Here is a 20,338-nt window from a genome sequence, read left to right as displayed (position 1 = left end):
CACCATAAGACAATTCGACTATAGCATGACCGTAAGTTGAACACGAAAAGAAACTTCATTAGTTAAAGAAAGATGTCTACTTAAGTAATTAAAGACCTTAGCACCTCCAAAGCAGCATTTGCAGCAAGAGCCAATTCGGTTTTGTAAGTGTGGAGAACCTCTTTAACTCTGTTTTATTTAAAGTGTCGGTTATTCCATCACGCTAATTATTAAAGAATTAGGAAAGGGTAAACCAAACCTCACCTGCCCATCTCATTAAGAGACTTCTCGACAAGTTCCTTCAAGACAAAATGAACCCGAAAAGAACACTTCATTAGTTAAAGAAAGATGCCTACTTAAGTAATTAAAGACCTTAGCACCTCCAAATAGAATTCTGCCAAGCAGATTACCTGACGCACACCATAAGAGAACCGACTATAGCATGACCGTAAGTTGAACCCGAAAGAACACTTCATTAGTTAAAGAAAGATGTCTACTTAAGTAATTAAAGACCTTAGCACCTCCAAAAAGGGAATTCTTCACGTAGTTACACACACGCACACCATAAGGCGACTATAGCATGGCCGTAAGTTAACCCGATATTCAAAGACAAGTAAAACATTTGCAAGCAATATAACTTACAGCATCCACTGAAGCTTTAGCAGGACCTCTGAAATAATTTAGAGAAAGCAATCAAGTGGGCTTGGTAACCATCTGCCTCGGAAACCACTTTCTTTACATTATTTATGGAAAGATGTCGATCAAAAGGAAGCTTTTTCAAAGCAAAAAGACATTTGGTTGTCAAAAACTCCATAAATCCGATCACCGCTGGGCCTTACGTGACTTGCAATAAATCAAGAAAGAACAAGAAGGAACATAGGATTAGAATGTAAAAATACTTGCTATCAAGACGCCGGTAACCTTGCTCTGGAGCAATCAAGTGGGCTTGGTAACCATCTGCCTCGGAAACCACTTTCTTTACATTATTTATGGAAAGATGCCGATCAAAAGGAAGCTTTTTCAAAGCAGCAGTGACCTGGTTATCAAAAACTCCATAAATCCGATCACCGCTAGCCTTCTGCACTTGCAATAAATCAAGAAAGAACAAGAAGGAACATAGGATTGGAATGTAAAAATACTTGCTATCAAGGTTTACAAAATGCATTGAGGTTTAAGCCTTTTAGGGATTTTGCGCCTTAAGGCTTAAGACTCACAGATGTATACATGCTTACTGTGAAGCTACAACCTCAATGGTGTGAGGCGTGCGTGAAGTCGGATTTTACCCCAGTCGGACCATTTTTATATTGACTTTTTTTTATCCATTTTTTTCCCACGGTTTTGACATCAACCCTATAAATTTTTTAAGGGCTAAATGCCCCAATTAGGTCTTCTTATCTTCTTCACAGAAGCAAAACCCCAACCCCACTCTTCATCAATAACATCCACCAGCATGGATGCATGATGCGTCAAGCAGGAAGGTATATGGCTATTTACAGAAACCTTGCAGAGAAACACCCATCCGTCAATGTAATTGTGATATTGCACAGCGAAGAAAAAAGGAGAAAAAGAAAAATGTATCGAGTTCAATGATCAACCTTCCATCTCCATGGATTGAACACAAGTGGATCTTCATTATTTCACATGTAATTTGAACCTTGGTAAAGTATGTTCCAACACAGAATCTCAGACCGCCTCCAAAACCCATGAAATGTTTAGAAGCACCACCATTCACTTCCATTCCCTGCATAAAACATATAATTGTATGCAAAATGAGAACCCAAGATACAATATAAAAAAGTAAATGTAGCGCAAATATCTTTTAGCAAAGAATGTAATTGTGATAAATTTATAAGAAAAAGGAGAAAAAGAAAAATGTATCGAGTTCAATGATCAACCTTCCATCTCCATGGATTGAACACAAGTGGATCTTCATTATTTCACATGTACGCAAAGGCTATTTTTGTAATTAACAAATAAAAAAAAGGTAAAACAATATACATAACCCAACCCTTTGTTAAGCATATCAAAATATACATAAACTTAAACCTAAATAAAAAACTAAAACCCTTTCCTTCTCTATTTCTCACACTTCAATCACCGATCTCACTACTTCAAGGTAAAATATATACTTCTCTTGATTTCATATTCAGAAGCGACTATCATTTGATTTGAATAATTTTTCTTTTCCTCCAATTTTTCTTTCACCAACCTCTCCTGATTGCTTCAATTGCCTCTTCCAAAAGAAGCAATCATCGGGAGTTCATATTTTTTATAGAAAAACCACATATCCAGTATTTACTTATGTGTTTGAACTAAGATGAGTATTTTTTTACCGCGTGTTTGTTTTTTTATCCAGGCATTTGCTTCATCTAAATGGAGGCAAACAAGTCATCTGATGCTAAATTGGCACGATTAAGAAGATATAGTATATTGGCCCACAAGAAATATAACAAAAAAAATAGAGGTTAGAATTATAACGTTTTTATATATTTGCTTTTAGAATAATAAAATTTATAAATGTAATTGATTTTTTTGTAGTACCTCTGAATGTTCCACCAAATACTGATTCAATGCGTCGTGAAAGGATCTCAGCATCAAAAAATTCAACCGACAAACGTAGAGAGAATCAATTGCGAAGATATCGTCATAATATTGACCGGCGACTAAATTCTTATATTGATAGTAAAGGTACCCATTTCAATCAAGTTTATTCTTTATGGAATGACAATATACTGACAAACATTTATTTTTATAGGTACTAATTACTTTGGATCCTGTTCATATTGTGGAGCAATAGTTTGGGAAGAAGAAAGAAACAACAAAGGAAATAAAGGTATACCTACCTTTTCAATTTGTTGTCAAAATGGAAAAGTCCAACTACCTTTATTAGAGTCTGCACCTCCTTTGTTAACAAAACATATGGACTTGCAAGGAGGATCTAAATCTATCGCTTTTAGAGAGAATATGCGAGTGTACAATTGTATGTTTCAGTTTACTTCTACAGGCGGTAAAATAGACAAGACTTTAAATAATGGTGGTGGTCCTTACACATACTGAGAATTAGTGGTCGAGAATCATCATAAAATTGGTTCGCTTCTTCCTTTAGAAAATCAGCCCCTCATTTTGCTCAATTGTATATCTATGATATCGAACATGAGGGTCAAAATAGAATGAATCTTTGTTCTTAAAGAAGAAGGAATCATGGATCCATTAATTGTTGACCAATTGATAAAGATGTTTAATGAAAACAATGTGATTGTTGATTGGTTTAGATCGGCAAGAGACAGGTTTCAAGAAGATGATGTCCTTCCGGTTCGTTTAAGACTCATTAATAATCGCATCACTGATGGAAGGTTATACAATTTGCCAACTTCATCTGAAGTTGCAGCTTTGATAGTAGGAGATGATTTAGAAATTACTGATCACAGGGACATAATTGTTGAGACTCAAGGAGGTGCTCTACAGAGAATAAATGAGTTATATCCTAAATTTATGGCAATGCAATACCCTATATTATTCCCACGTGGAGAAGATGGTTATAGAGTTGGGATTTTGCTAAGAGGAGTTGATATAAACAATGTGCAAAATAGTCAAAAGAGGTATACTGTTACCATGAGACAATTTTATGCTTTCCGTTTGCAAAGAAGAATTAGAGAAAGTTCAACATTGTGGATAGGTGGTCGTCTTCGTCTAACTTACATTGTTGATGGTTATACATGCATTCAACATTCTAGGTTACAATGGTATCTTTCAAATCAAGCTACCATTAGATCTGATCTGTACAACCATTTAATGGATGCAGTTGTTGCAGGTATTATAAATATCATATTTCAGATAACATTTATCTTTAGTATCTATATAATAGAAAATTTAAATATGATAAACTCGGGAAATATTTACCTTTTACAGGAGATTCCTCGGCATCATCGATTGGAAAGCGTTTGATCCTTCCATCATCATTTACAGGAGGACCTAGATATATGGTGCAGACTTATCAAGATGCTATTGCGATATGTAGATGGGCAGGGCCCCCTGATCTTTTCATAACTGTAACTTGCAATCCACATTGGGAAGAAATAAATAGTTTTTTAAAGTATGACCCTGGATTAAAATCAGAGGACGTACCAGATGTTGGATGTCGGGCTTTCAAAATAAAGTTGGATTGCATAATGAAAAGACTCCGTTATGGGAATCATTTTGGTAGAGTCATTGCAGGTACATACTATTTAAAATTACCTTTTTATTTTACATGTATAAATCTAAGTAAAGAAGAATTGGAAACAATATGCAATGATATTATTAATTCCACAAATATTTTACTAATATCTAATTATTATTATTTTCAGTGTTGTACGTTATTGAATTTCAGAAAAGAGGTTTGCCACATGCTCACATTTTGCTATTTTTGCATCCCGAAGACAAACCTAAAACTGGATCCGACATAGACAGGCTTATTTCAGCAGAATTACCTGACAAAGATACAGATCCAATACTTTACGAGACTATAGTCAGTACAATGATTCACGGTCCGTGTGGTGAAAAGAAAAAGGGTTCTCCTTGCATGAAAGAGAACAAATGTTCTAGACATTTCCCTAAAGATTTTTGCAGTGAGACTAAATTTGACGAAAATGGTTTTGTTGTATACAGAAGAAGAAACAACAAGCGCACTGCAATGGTTGGTCGCTATAACCCAGTTGAGATCGACAATAGATGGGTTGTTCCTTACAATCCTAAACTCAGCAAGGAATTTCAGTGTCACATTAATGTTGAGCATTGCAATCATACACGGATGATTAAATACTTATTCAAGTATATTACCAAAGGTCCAGATCGAGCTACAGGCATTATTGAGGAGAATTATAAGTACGACAAAAATACAAGAAAATGTACCATTCAGGAAGCGGATGAAATCAAACGTTATCTGGACTTTCGATATATCTCCGCATCCGAAGCAAGCTGGAGAATCTTTGATTTTGACATTCAGTTTCGAGATCCATCTGTTGAGAGAATGAATTATCATCTTGAGAATCAACAAAATGTTGTATTTCGCGGATAATTCTAATACATTTTCAGATTGTACAAAGTGATAAGGCTAAGAGAACAATGTTCACAGAATGGATGCTTACTAATCAGAAAAGTGAAAAAGCTCGACAGTTAACTTATGTTGACTTCCCATTAGAATTTGTTTGGCACAAAGACACGAAGGTATGAATAATAATTTTGATAGATCAAAAACAAAAATTAAAGTAATCTTTAACATTGCCATATTTTTTTCAGATCTGGACAGAAAGAGCTCATAATGGCATCAAGATTGGTAGGATATATTATGCACAACCAACGCAAGGTGAAAGGTTTTACTTGCGTATGCTTCTCAATATAGTAAAAGGTCCACAGAGTTTTGAAGAAATAAAGACTGTGCATGGTAAAACTTATGCAGACTTCAAATCAGCATGTCGTGCGCGTGGATTGCTACAAGGTGACAGTGAATGGCACTCGACAATTAAAGAAGCAGGAAAATGGTCTAACAGTAGATCATTGCGCCAGTTATTTCTTACGATTTTACTGTTTTGTCAAGTATCTGACACAGTTGGATTGTGGGATCAGCATTGGGAGATGCTTTCGGATGACATATTGGCTATGAAACGATTAAAAGTTGGAAACAGTCAACTACAATTAACCAATGAAGAACTAAAAAAATGTACACTTCTTGAACTTGAAAATGATATGAAAGAAAATGGCCGAACACTTGCTGATTTCCAGTTTGATATTCCAAAACCAGATCCACTAGATAACAGGTTACTACGGGAGGAATTGAACTATGATTTTGAAGCACTCCTTGCAGAATATGAAGAATTGCACATTGGATTGAATGTTGAACAAAAAGAGGTGTTGTTTGCGTCATTATCATTCTTTGTTGAAAGTGGTAAAGGGAAGTTATACTTTGTATATGGAAGTGGAGGTACGGGGAAAACATATCTATGGAATAACGATCATTGCAAGGTTACGATCCGCGAGAGAAAAATAGTACTTGCAGTTGCATCATCAGGCATATCATCGCTTCTTTTACCGTGTGTTTAAAAAATATATTATTGTCTTTATTATAAATGTTAATATTGTTATTATTATCATTACTACATTTTTTTTTAATATTTGCTATGTATGTGGTGCTCATGTGGTCGCGTCTGATTTCACTCGAGATTCAAAATTCCAATAGAGAAAGATAAGTCTAAAACTTGCAACATTAGAAAAGGAACTCACTTGGCGGATCCGATTGTAGCAACCGATTTAATTATTTGGGGACGAAGCACCTATGAGTAAAAAAGACAGACTTCGAGGTTGTTGACAACGATTTTAGAGATATCATGTCGAAAGTGATATAAAGCTCAAGGACAAACCATTTGGAGGAAAAACTATTCTTTTTGGTGGTGATTTTAGACAAATATTACCAGTTATCGAAAAGGGTTCAAGAGAAGCAATTGTTTCTGCATCCATAAACAGATCCTACTTATGGCGTTACCTAGAGGTGTTTCGTTTGACAGTTAACATGCGGTTGCATAACAGAGAATCTGGACAATCAGATGTAGATTTCAACAAATGGATATTATCTATTGGTGAAGGTACAATTCCAAGAAGATCACTATGTGAGGGAGAAGAGCCTACTTGGATTAAAATCCCAGAAGACATTCTTATTCAATCAGAAGGTGATGGGATAGAAAACATTGTGAAGACGGTGTACACAGATCTTTTACAAAAATATGATGATGCCGAGTATCTCAGAGATAGGTGCATTCTAACACCTACAAATGAATCAGCAGATGAAATAAACTCTCATGTTCTATCTTTAGTTCCGGGAGAATTGGTTAGTTACTCAAGTGCAGACACATTAAGTCCGCTTTCGGATAATAAGGTTGCAAATCAAGATATTTTGTATCCTACAGAATTCCTCAACACTCTCCAGCTCCCAGGAATGGCTAATCATTTGGTTCAGCTAAAACGAGGAGCACCTATAATGCTTCTTAGAAACATAAACCAGAGCAAAGGTCTTTGCAATGGTACGAGACTTATAGTGACTGATTTGTCAAAATTTGCTTTGGAAGCTGAAATTATTACTGGAAGCAATAAAGGAGACAGACTCACTATCCATCGGATAGACTTTTTGTCTGAAAACACAAAGTGGCCTTTCATCTTGAAGCGAAGACAGTACCCAATAAAACTTTGCTATTCAATGACGATAAACAAAAGCCAAGGACAGACGCTGAAAAATGTTGGAGTTTATCTTAGAAACACTGTTTTCTCCCATGGGCAACTATATGTTGCGGTATCACGTGTAACTTCACGCGATGGTCTGAAAATTCTAATCGAGGACAGAGAAGATAATTTGAAGCAGCATACAAAAAATATTGTCTATTATGAAGTATTCAACAATTTGCCACAATGAAGCTTCGTCAAAAGGTAAGAATGAAAAAAATAAAAAACTTCTATTATTTTTTTTTTTATTGTTTGTAAACAATTACATGCTTGGTAGAGGCTCGACCACTTTCGTGAGTGTTGAAAATATGAGAAACAAAAGCGGCCTTTACATGCAATGCATGAGCAAAACTAATTCAAAGCAAAGCTTAAAACTAATGTAAACTTACATGCATACATTATTTTCCAGATATTTCACCTACTCACGACGTGATGCATCTGGTCAAATCATCAGGAGACCCTTAGAATTTAGCATCTATAAAGCAGTTGAATGATTCCTTGCTTTAATTTCAAACAGACTTTTCAGGAACTATTGGTTTAGGTTTTCTCTTCTATGCATTAGACATTTTCAATCTGTCTAGCATAGGTATTAGACGTTGTATATATACAAGGTGCAGATACTTTAGGGAGATTTACTCTTCATTTTCAGATGCAGTTTTGTGTTTACTGGTATTTGATGTAGGAACCAATTTCTTTCGGGACCCAAGCCACCGTCTTCACTCATTTCCTTAATTATAAATCATTTTCTTTGTCCATATTAAGTGACAAGTAACATCTTTTATTTGGAATGGGGATCTTACAACTGTTATCTTTTCTCTTAAAAGCAGGCTAGAAGTTTGAACACGATAGACTGGAAAGAATAGGTCCTTTGGCATACTATTCGAATGGGTTAAAGCATGGAAGAGAGACACTTCAAAGGAGGCTGTTCAAAACATTTTGAAGAAACCTGGTGAAGACGAAAATACCCAACTTATCCAGATGTTTCAAAGATCAAACCGATTGCAAAGAATACCGCGTCATGATGGGCAATCGACATCCGTATCCGCGGGATCCTTTAGCAATCGCGAATCTTGCGAAGATCAAATAAAAGAAAGTATAGCTTCTTTCTTAGAGTTAGAGTTATGGCTTATGAGTCATTATATCTTTTATAATTTTCTTGATATAACCATTCGAAGGTGTGCCCTCCCCTGTATAATGCTAAATGCGTCGATATCAAATAAAACTAGATTTTACCATGTTATGGACATGTCACTTCCCTTTGAAGATGGGCCTTTATATTAATCTGAACAGCTAGCGCCTCATTTAGCTAGCCCTCTTTTTGTCTTAAGAAACAATGTAACTAACTAATAGTGTGAAGTGTGAACACGCCTAACCATTAGATGTACACCTGTATAACTGGAAGTACGATAAATGTGATTATGGATTGCGTTATAAACATTGGAAACATTCTTAGTTACTAATTTTGGGTCGTTAAATTGTGTAACATGATTTTAGGTATGTCATTCACTGGGATGTGGGTCTGGGTCAGGCATGGGAACTCTACTCATATATAAATTATAAAAAGGAATATCCATATAGGAGGATGCTAACCTTCTCTGTGTTGCCTTCACATTTTTTGTTGACATTGATTCTAATCTCTATAATAGTAAGCCTGGCCATAGGATGTTGTTAGGTAGGTTCGAGAGTACCCTTGAAATTAGTTTAACTACATAAAACTGTTTTTACTTGAAAATTATATTAAACATAAAAAGTATCATTTGTAGTATGATTACATGATTAATTATTAATCATGATCACATAATCACATTTTGTAATGAGAAGAGAAAGTGTCTTGGTATGATACGTTTGTGTCTTGAGGGTCATACACTCATGCCTACTTACCAGTCACGTGTTTGTCATATGCCTGAGTCTATTGTTGTTGATAGTTATAGAGAGGTATTAATTGAGGCAATTTGGTTTGATTATTATATATTTTTTTAATTTTGTGTATGGTGATACTGATTAGTTCTTTTCTTTTCACGTGGTGTACATTTTATAAAATAGATGCTTCAATTGTAGCAAGAGGAAGATTAGCAGTACTAGCATCCCATTTAATTACTACTTCAGATAATTTACAATCATCATCATCAATTGAACCATCATGTGTTTTAGCTCAAGATCTTATTCCACCACCGGAAATCTTAAAGGGGCATTGACTATTATTGATGAAAGGATGGGGAAAAAGTATCAAGTTGATGTTTCAAGATGGGACTATCAAAGCTACTGATTTTAAAAAGGTGATGAAACTTAAAGATTAAATTTTTACATGTTTTATATCATATAGTTTTAATTGTATGTATTGTGGTACGATAACTGGCTGGGAAATATGATAAAGGGCTTAAGAGTTATGATCCGGGGTATCTTAACACCGCACCGCTGAAATCAACAATTTGTTATATTGATGGAGATGAAGGAATACTTACATATAGGGGATACCCTATTGAGGAGTTGGCTGAAAGTAGTACCTATCCGGAAGTGGGCGATCCGTTAAGTGAGTGTAGACATTTATTAATAGTTTGATGCAAATGGTGGTGGATGATTATGGGTTTGGAAGTTTCACGTTGGGCTTTCTCAAGCCGGGTCATGCTATTGGGGCGAAGTCTAAGAGTAATGAGAAGGTTGATGAAGATGATCTTTCAAGGCAATTGGCTGAGCTTAAGGCCAGAGGGTAAGGGTTTATGATGGGTTTTTTAAGTTTTTATGTATAGTGTGTGTTATTTGTGGACCCAATCTCCCTGATAACGAAAAATGTTGTTACAGGTACTGAGCTCTTTGATTTGAGAAAAGAGCTTGGGATTACAGAAGAATGGCTTTATATACTGACTAAGGTTGAAGAGGATAAACTTCTGTGGCATACTTTTGATCCTTTGTCCAAAAAGTGGCAATGGTTGCCACCAGTGCCCCCTGTAGCTAAGGGAGAGGAGCCTAGGAAGCTATTAGCTGGGGTTGCAGATGTTAAAAGGAACTGGCTTGGACGGAGAGATCCTTTGGATCGGTTACCGTATTGTGGTTGTGCCATCGCCTGTTGATGGCTGTCTTTATGTGTTGGGAGGCTTCTCCAGAGCTTCAGCTGTGAAATGTGTTTGGTGTTTCAATCCGATTCTAAACATGTGGAGTGAGGTTGAATCCATGTCTATAGGTGTGGCCTCTTGTAAAACCGGTGTATAAAAAATAAGTTGTATGTTGTTGGAGGGTTAGTAGGGACGAGGTGGATTTACTCCTCTCCGGTCGGTGAAGTGTATGATCCCCGCATGGGGGTTATGGTCCGGTACCTAGCATGCCGTTCTCTAAAGCTCAACTGTTACCAACTGCCTTCTTAGGTGACATGTTCAAACCTATAGCCATCGGAATGACTTGTGTGTGGAAGGTTGCAGAGCCTATAGCCCTCGGCCCTTTTTGTTGATGTTGGAGGTGAGGTTTATGAACCCGAATCTAATACATGGTTAGAGATGCCAAGTGGCATGGGAGATGGTTGGCCTGCAAGGCAGGCAGGCACTAAATTGAGTGTTGTAGTAGAGGAGGAACTATATGCATTGGATCAGTTAGTATTTAGAATGATTTGTTATGGGTATATTTGTTCAAGTTCAAGTAAAATTCTTTATGTATAATTTTATGAAAAATTATGTCCTAACAAGACTGAAGTAATCCAAAGTACAATGTCCAAACATAGAGAAATTAATAACTTAATATTTTTGTTCACTAATCAAATTCAATTACGAGTCAATAACAGCCATATTTAAAGTTCGGCATGTCTTGGGCTTTTTCCACATAAATAGTAATTTTAAAACAAATACTACATTAGATCCATAATAGATCCAAAAAAAAAAAAATACTAATAAATGCGGAATTTCACCAAACAAGGACTCCAAAAAAAAGAAGTTACCTAAACTTCAATTCTAAACAAAACTTTAGTTCGGCAAAACAAAATATACTAATATAGGCAGAATTTCATCAAACAAAGACTCTAGAAAAAAAAAGTTTCATAACCTACAAACTGTAAACAAAACTTAAGTTCCGGATATATTAAGTATACTTAAAAGTCGATCAAAAACTCTTAATCTCTATCTTAACAAGAATTTTGACAAACAAGGACTCCCATAAAAAGAATTCACCTAAAAGTCAAATTCTACTCATATGTTAAAGTTATAAATATCCATATGATTGTAAAAACCTAGGCTCCATCGACCTTTTATGCTATCAAGGTAAAATTTTGCAACTTTTACTTATTTTTAATTCACCTTTTCATAAAAACAAATTTAAGAATTATATTTCTTTTCTTCACATATTTTTTGCAGCTTAACAACATGACTAACAAATATCATGCAATAAGCAACATCAACAAAGACAAATTCAGATACTCCATGGAAGCTACAAGTCGAGTCGATGCGTTAAAAGTGGGACGATCTTTATGCATCAAATCTTGCTATCAAAAGTAAAGATGTTCTATTGATAGATGAACAAGTAAGTTATTTACTTTCTTCATGTGATTCAAACACTCTTCAATAAAAGAAAATTAATAATGCTAATTACCATTTAATATCACAGGGGACATGAAATCCAAGCCATGTATCCGTTAAACTTAACAAAACATTCAATAATAACCATCTTGAAGAAGATACGGTAATAGTTTTGGAAAATTTCACAGTTATTAAAAGTGACAGAGGTTTTCGTGATCTTGCAAATCATGACTTCAAACTTGAGTTCAATGACAAAACAATAATCAAGGAAACCAACAAGCAAGGTGTTCAAATACCAAGAAACATGTTCTTATTCACACCTTCAAGACATTCATTTAAGAGAAGACAATATGGTACTCACTGGGTATACTTCCAAACTGTGAAAATAAATGTTATTTTTTGTTAAAATAACAAAACAAACAATAACTTATTTTGTTATATTGCATTTGTTTGTCGGAATGCTACTCAATGTCAAACCAAAAGAAACGTCAATTATCAGAGGCGGTATTACAAGACAAAGGCGTGACATTATACTTGCAGATGAGAGGTATGAATATTTTTGAATTAAATCTACTATATGAAAAACTTTAATACCCATTGACTCATTTTTTTGTGTTAAATGAATTTTTCTGTCTTAAATACAGATATAGAACAATGAAAATTACTTTGTGGGGCCGTACTATGGATCAAATTCCACATGATTTTGACCGTTCACCAGACAAAGTATATGTCTTGATAGTGACGTCCACTTCTGTTAAAAGATTTAAGAGTAATTACTTCTTTATACATATAAATTATTTTGGTTTTGTTTATCAAAATAAGTTACAATACCAGCTAATATTTAAACCTGGCCAGGTTATTATCTCCAGTCAACATTCGCTACCAAGATATATACAAATCTTGAAATTCCAGAAGTGGAATCCATTATAGAAAGGTAAGATTTATTTAAGTTTTTTTTTTTAATGTATAGATAGACAACAACGTTTACACCTTATTTTAATCATTTAACATGCAGAGCCCGGAAATCAAGACGGAAGCAGCAGAAGTGCATGAAGGAAATATAAATTCAATCCAAATAAAAAAAGAAGATGAGTTTCAAACCTTGGCAGAAATAATGGATTTGGATAACACTGTAAAGGTAAGAACTACCTATTTTACTTAAAAAATGAAATTAGAAAACAATCTAAATGAATTAATTTTATTTGTCAACAGGAGAAATCATACATGTGCAAAGCAATGGTTTCAAGAGTCTATAATGACAACGTCAAATCACTGTGGTACTACAAAGCGTGCAAAAAATGTGTCAGTGGACTCGATGAAATCAACAATAAATTTTGGTGCAAAAGATGCAAAAAATTTCCAGAAATTCTCAAAAGGTATCATTTAAATTGTTTTTTTCTTATATATATACATTAATTTAATACATTCACAACAGGTACAAGGTCAACATTGTGATTTCAGACAAATCAACATTTGTCAATGCAGTTGCATTTGGAAATATAGCAAAAATAATGCTCAAATATTCAGAAAATGAACTCTACAAAATTGGAGAAGAGGTATTGTATTTCTTATTCAACCAATTATACTAAAGTCAATTTCAAAGAAAAATTATCTTTTACTTTTACTTTGTAAAGGATGACAAAGATATGGTGAATCAAATATTGCAAAGTCCTGTCGGGAAGGAGTTTGTTTTCCGTATAAAGGAATCAAACAACAACAACAACAACAACAACTACAGCACAAAGGCATTCACTATTTTATATGTCGTTCCTGAAAGCATTGATCAAGAAGAAGAAGTATGTAAACCTATTTATAATGTTTGTTTAATATCATCTGATACATGCTATTTTATTATTATATGTTGTTTCATTTCTTTTATTTATTTAACAGAAATCAGAATCAAGCCAAACATCTTTGGAGCTATCAACCCCTGAGAAAACTACTATGACACCATCACATATTATAGATCTCACGGAAAAGGTATTATTCAACTTAACTACCATATCTTACACAAAACAATTATTATACCACTTTTTAAATTTTTTGGGTTTTACATCTATTAATGCAGGAATCAAATTCAGATCAATTCACACCAACTGATTCAATAAAAAAGGTAAATCCATTCATTAGAAAAGTTAATTTCTAACTTTCATTAAAATTACCCAAAAAAATTAACAATATTTTGTGCAACATTTAGGAATGGAAGACTAAAAAGACCATTAAAACAGAACCTCCAGAAGAAACACCAAAATCAAAAAAAGCTTGCAAAAGCTTGAAATTTAAGGTAAACAAAGTTCATGATTGAATTTATTTCATTATAGTGCTATAATCCATTTACAATTTAAATAAATTATTTTTTGATTTAATTGTTTGTAAAGATGAGCTTGAGGAGTGATACTCAACCAAATGCATTAATTAGGAAGTCCAGAAACAATGGATTAGTATATTTGATTGTTAGATTTTTTTTTTTTTTTGGATTGTGCTTGAATACTAAGTTTTGGACCAATTTCTTTTTGATTATATTGTTTTTGATTCATATCATTTCAAGCATTTTATCATTTAATGTACTTTGGTTAAGTTACTCAATTCTATTATACCATTTAAGTTTGATTGAAGGCAGATATAGTTCGTCAATTTTAATATTGAAGATAGTTTATTTTTTATCAGTATGTGTATCTTTGAATATAGGAACTTCAATTAGTGGTTTAGTTAGTTGCTAATTACATTAAAAAAATGAGTAAAAAATATATAGAATAGAAGAATCAGAAAAAAAGAGTAACAATTAGAGAAATAAGAAAAATAAGTAGTTTAGCAGACTAACCTGAGAATTTAATCATAGAGAATGATGAAAAATATCTTACTGATAGAAGCAAATTTTCGATGTATATCTTTAAGTACTCAATTCTTTCAGTGTCATTGCGTGAAGCCATCCACATTCATTGGATATCCTGCTTTGTTGTAAGGTGAAACACAGGGAACTAAGATTAAGACCGAAGTAATGGTTGATGAAGCTCAAAATTTCGAGGTTTAAAATTGTGAAGGGAAAAGTGTACTAATGTACCATTCTCATGGATAAAAGTGGCAGGATTGTTGTAGTTTACTTTGACGTAGTCCAAAGAATCTTCGTAGTCCCCATCCTACAATCATTCCATCGGGGTTTCATGTCGAGCCCAACCTTTAAAATTAGCCTTAGTTGAAGCCCATCTGTAACTGCATCATAAGCATGAATGCCAGCATTGATAAAGTGGCTATGATGAGACAATGTACTTCAACTGTTGCTCCAAAAGCATCAGCATTGATATTCTTTTTCTTTTTAATAAATAGTAACTGATAGATTCACTTACATGCTGATTTAGCAGACATGTCTCTAAAGTAATCCCTGCCATACTTATCCAAGGATTTAGATGGATAAAAGTGGCAGGATTGTTGTAGTTTACTTTGACATAGTCCAGCAATCTTCGTAGTCCCCATCCTACAATCATTCCATCAGGTTTCATGTCAGGAGCCCAACCTTCGGTAGTTTTAGTTGAAGCCCATCTCAGAATCGCATCATAAGCATGAATGCCAAGATTGATAAAGTGGACATGATTTGACAATCACCAAATCAAGTTCCTATATGACTATGATGAGACAATGTACTTCAATTTTTGCTCCAAAAGCATCAGCATTGATATTCTTTTTCTTTTTAATAAATGGTAACTGATAGATTCACTTACATGCCTTGATTTAGCGGACATGTCTCTAAAGTAATCCCCCATACTTATCCAAGGATTTAGGAACGCCCCCGAGCGTAAAATCCACAATAATGATTTAAACCAATGAAATCAAAGGATCCCTTTATCCGCTCCCTGTTCATTTTCTTTAAAATATGGCAAAGGATCCCTTTATCCGCCTCGTTCATTTTCTTTAAAATATGGCAACCGAGATCCAATAATCTTCCTCATAATGTTAGGGGTATCTCCCATATACAAGCGGTTCGAAAACCTCGTAAAATGATTAAGAAGATATAAGGTTATCATTGCTTACAAACCGTAAGGAGATTGGTTTAATATTGAGGGAGAGATGAAAATAATAATAAGGACTAATCTCAACCGCTTATGTTCATGCATATCTCCCCTTACCAAGCAACGAAAATCAAGTGTTCTTTTGCGGCAGCGATGTCCCGTGGTGAATTAGTCATAGGCTCAAACCAAAATCCTAGAAGTGTTATTCCTATCTGGCCTCTTTGCTTTTTTCCTACAAATGAAGCATAATTTGTTAATGCCAACTTTCTTACTTCAAATAGCAGAATCACCAAAATCACTATTCTTAGTAATTCTCATGGTCCAAGGATGTAAAGAGGATGAAGGAGAGAGAAGTAAAACCTGGCACGATGTTGTTCAGATAAATGCATTTTTGCTGCATGTAAAGAAGAAGAATGTGAGCACCAATATGCGGTTCTGTCATTGAGTCTCTCCTTTTGTACAATTAACACCAAATGGGTAAAGAGCGGCTTTGGTGGCATCATGCCGACACTATTTCCACCGATTGTCCATATGTTCGGTTCATTGAAAGTCATCCAAGTGTTTACTCTGTCTCCAAATTCTTTGAAACATACATCAAGATATGCGGTGAAATCCTCACCGCAATAGAACCAACAATAAAGGAGAAGACATTTAGACTACCCCTTGAACCGACAAATCGTCATTACATGTGCAAGTGATGGAATAATTACATGAACTTTCGTAACATGAGGTTCAATTCCCTTAACACAACATCACCAATTGGAAAGAGAATGTTTGTCTGGTATCAAACATATGGATCAAGTAGTACTAAGGAACATCAAAATACTAAGAAATCTGTAGGATTAACGGGATTTAGTTCATACCAAAATTGAAGATGTATATAGCAGCCAATCGCGGACTAGAAAAAGACGGACACAATGCCAAGAGAAGAAAGAGCCGGTCACGTTAGTTATGCTATGTGCCCGCGGAAATAATAAAAGATATAGCCAATCGCGACTTTTTAAGTTGTGGATTTCACAAACACAAAACACACACAACAAGCAAGATACTGATATATGATCAATCAAGTAAAAATCTCATCCCAAATTCATGAAGACAAATAAGGCGGTGTTTAGTTCACATAACTCATAAGAAGAATTGTCGATAATAAACAAGAGTTATAGACGTAAGTAAGGATTAACAAGTTTTGGTACATCTCAACATTCTTATTCATGGATGATAAATAAGAAAATGATTTAATTCACATAAGAGGGATTGATATATAATAAACAAGAGTTATTGATGGAAGTAAGGAATAAACGATCCACTCGAACAAGTTTGGTACATCTCGGCATTCTTAAAGTATAGAAATACATTTAAGTTCCAACAAGTTATTGACAATCACCCCTACTATTGGCCACTTCCACCATCCCTCTCACGAAACGAAATAACACAATTTACAAATTTCAAGTAGAAACAATATCACGATGTAAGTTCTTCTTCTTTACATTAACGAGCTCTATGCCTCTATGTAGTCCAGAAATGGAAATGGTGCCGCTATTAAAAACATTATGAAGTCGAAGAAAAGGAAAACTCACATTCACCTTCTACCCTTCCAAAAGCTTAATGAAAGGATCATTGTTCCGCCACTATTATCAAGACTAAAGAGCAACATCACTCCAACAAGCAAGGAGTTCCCGCAAGGAACCTGGATTCCACTCGCACACTACCAAACTGAAAAAAGACCCTCCTATATCTCGACGAACCAAGAAATCCTCCACCACATCCTGATCCTTACAAGGTCTAGAACCACTGCTTTCACCATAGGTAACATCACGACCCAATATCGGTCACCGTAAAAAGAGTGGCAACGGACTTTCACTGACACTCCTAACTACTCAAGATGAAAACCCGGGACACCAAAGAGTACTATCAAACATGAGACCAACCCCCAGTAACACTACCGACATAAACAGTAATAACAACGATACAAGGACATCAACAGAAACAACAACAATAATACCTCGAATCCTAAAACACAACAAACGGAATCCTAAAACACAACAAAAGGAACACGACTCCAACTGTCTGAAATATCTAGCAAACAAGAAATGCATAAGAGCACAACAAGGACTGCAAAAACATGTAAGAAAATGCAGTGATTACCCAATTCAATCGTCCCCAATAGGAAAAAGAGTCAGAACCTTCCTCCCTCCTCCACCACCACCACCACCACCACCACCTCCTCCAATTGGCGAATCCAAATCCTCCACATAACTCGGAAGATGAGCAGGAACAGGCACCGCAATCCTATGCATAGGGTTGCTGCGTCGCCGAGGTAAAACCATTCTCAAATTGCCCACTACGTGGAGACCCAAATTGCCCAACTTGCCTCGATGATACCGCCGCCGACCCGCGACCCAAAGAGCCGCCATCCTGTTGGTTATGATGATTTCGCAATGCACCGCGAGCACAAAGGGCATGAAATGTCGATCCGAATTAGGCCTACCGGATGCAAAAATGATGAGGTACGTACCGCGTCTTCGGCAAACAAATGATCGATCGCAAAGATCGCCAGCAGATATAGCACCTCCACCATTACCATTACCACCACCAGAAGAAAGACCCTGCATTCTCTTCAAATAAAGCCTATATTTTTGAAGATGACTAGCAACATTTTCTCGAGGTTGAGTCACCAGAAGAAGTAACATTTCCATTCAATGCCCCATCTGTTTTCTGAATGGGCTCATGTTCTACCCCTTCGCTGTCTGAAAACAAGTAGTAGTTTCATATATTAAGCTATTTGACGAATTGGTGGTTTGTTCATATTGAAATCATGGTGTAACTTTGTTAAAATTTCTGTAGTTTGGAGACCAAGGGCTTACCAGTTTAAACTTCCCAAGCACATATGAGGGTCTCATAGTATCAACGCAAACGGGATTGTTGTATGTGGAGAACCTAGCTGCTATAATTGATCTTTCCATCTCCCGAGTTGGCACAGTCCTCCTGAATGCAGAACCTATAAGACGCAACAACTTAATACAAGCACGATAAGGCTCATGGCTGAAATGAAGAAAAAATTATAGTACTTACAGGCATCATTTTGTAGTTTCACAACAATTGATGATTCTTTTCCACTAGGTTCTTGATTGATACAATGTGACTCATCCTCAGCTGTTTCAGATATTATAATGTCATTTTCCTCGGACAGAACACCTGAGTAGAGAAATGATGAAGATGACTCCAATGATATTTCTGACTTCTCAAACGGATGAGGCCTAATTAAAGACATGGTTTGATCATGACAACAAAAGCCAAGGGCCCCTTCTTGGTCATTGCCGGAAATGCTGGTCATATTCCAGTTTTCATTATCAATCCAATCAAATGTGAACTCCGGGGAAGTAGATATGATAGGGTCACTGATGCTAAGACAACCAAAACTCGGTAAATTAATCTTCTTATCAGCCACAAAGTGAATCTCGCCGTTTCCAATTTGTTCAAATCCATTCTTTTCCATGGAATTAAATAATCTTCTTTCCTTTCCAGTATCTTTATTTTCCTCTCCTTTCCTAAAAAGACAATGAAACATAAAAGTTTCACAATCAGACTTCGACAAATCAACTTCATTTCCTATCTGTTCGAGTCCAATCTTTTCTTTCGGATCAAATAAACTTCTTTTCATTCCAGTATCTTCATTTTGTAATTCTTTGTTTCTGACAGGACAACCAAAGTTGCAGCTTTGATTGTTCGATTGAAATTTGAACTTCTTTTTACTCTGAGAAATAAGAAGAAAGAAACACATCATATTGAAATCTTATTCAAGATTTGCTATGAAGGAGAAATATAAAGGAGAGAGCCTCAAATCAAAATTCACTTATAATATATATACTCCCTGGACTTCATAGAGGGAAAAGGTGGGGAGAAAACTGTTGAACTCGAGTCTGACTGTTATAACTCTCACATATACCAAAGATTTGGTAATTTTTGTAATACTTAGGAGCTCACCAGAATGAAAGGTTCACGCACATACGAGGGTCGCTGAGTAATGGTGCAGAAAAAGGATTTTTCGATTAATGCTAAAGATCTTCCATAACTACTCTTTCTTAATTAATCACCAATCAAACTCACAACAACAACAATATTAAAATCACCCTAGATCAAGTAGTAACAAACATGGATTAACATCAACAACGCGAGATAGCTGAGAAATCCTTCTCCAGCATATGGTTCTTCAAAGTTAAATTAAAGAGATAAAAAATGGGGGATAAGAGTAACTGAAGGTGTTTTACTCAAAACATTGCTATCTTATCACATTTGTCCAAAATGTGGACGCGTGGTATCTTATCACATTTGTCCAAAACATTTGTCCAAAATGTGGACACGTGCTATCTTATCACATTTGTCCAAAATGTCGACACGTGTTATCTTATCTGTATCTTCTCTTACAGATGTAAGATTGGTAATAACCGTAATAACATAAAAAAAAAAAAATTGGACTAAGGCCTAAAGCCCAAAATGAAAAACGACCAGCCCGTTAAAGTTAAATTAAAATTGAATAACAGACCCACTTAATAGATTTGAAAAATAGCAGGCCCAACCACAGGTCGGGCTGCATGGCTAGTAATAATGTTA

The 20,338-nt window shown here is 35.3% G+C and overlaps 1 protein-coding gene, 2 long non-coding RNA genes and 1 pseudogene across 7 annotated transcripts; 2 read left to right on the top strand and 2 right to left on the bottom strand.

Moving 5' to 3' along the window:
• Window positions 1-1,315: 1,315 nt before the first annotated feature.
• On the bottom strand, window positions 1,316-14,882 carry LOC147524126 (uncharacterized). Of its 5 annotated transcripts, none has more exons than XR_015218630.1 (5): window positions 14,785-14,882; window positions 14,545-14,671; window positions 4,870-4,976; window positions 3,880-3,951; window positions 1,316-1,720 (listed from the first exon to the last, which is right to left on the bottom strand). It is a non-coding gene; the product is annotated as an uncharacterized LOC147524126 (long non-coding RNA). The 5 variants fall into 5 exon arrangements; XR_015218631.1 differs by having other exon boundaries at window positions 14,585-14,671; XR_015218616.1 differs by lacking the exons at window positions 14,545-14,671; window positions 14,785-14,882 and adding exons at window positions 2,521-2,541; window positions 8,818-9,425.
• Window positions 9,792-11,491, top strand: LOC147524128 (F-box/kelch-repeat protein At1g22040 pseudogene; annotated as a pseudogene).
• Window positions 12,182-13,240, top strand: LOC147524127 (uncharacterized). Its single transcript, XR_015196878.1, has 2 exons — window positions 12,182-13,099; window positions 13,159-13,240. It is a non-coding gene; the product is annotated as an uncharacterized LOC147524127 (long non-coding RNA).
• Window positions 14,883-17,877: 2,995 nt separating the features above from the next.
• Window positions 17,878-18,417, bottom strand: LOC147524125 (uncharacterized). The gene has a single exon (XM_086573686.1). The coding sequence runs from the start codon at window positions 18,415-18,417 to the stop codon at window positions 17,878-17,880; it is 540 nt and encodes a 179-aa protein (XP_086429812.1).
• Between the last annotated feature and the right edge of the window lie 1,921 nt (window positions 18,418-20,338).

The sequence above is a fragment of the Coptis chinensis genome, chromosome 1 (genome assembly GCF_015680905.1).
Source record: "Coptis chinensis isolate HL-2020 chromosome 1, ASM1568090v1, whole genome shotgun sequence".
NCBI lineage: Eukaryota > Viridiplantae > Streptophyta > Magnoliopsida > Ranunculales > Ranunculaceae > Coptis > Coptis chinensis.
The sequence above is the reverse complement of the archived record's forward strand: the minus strand, read 5'-3'. Positions and strand labels throughout refer to the sequence as shown.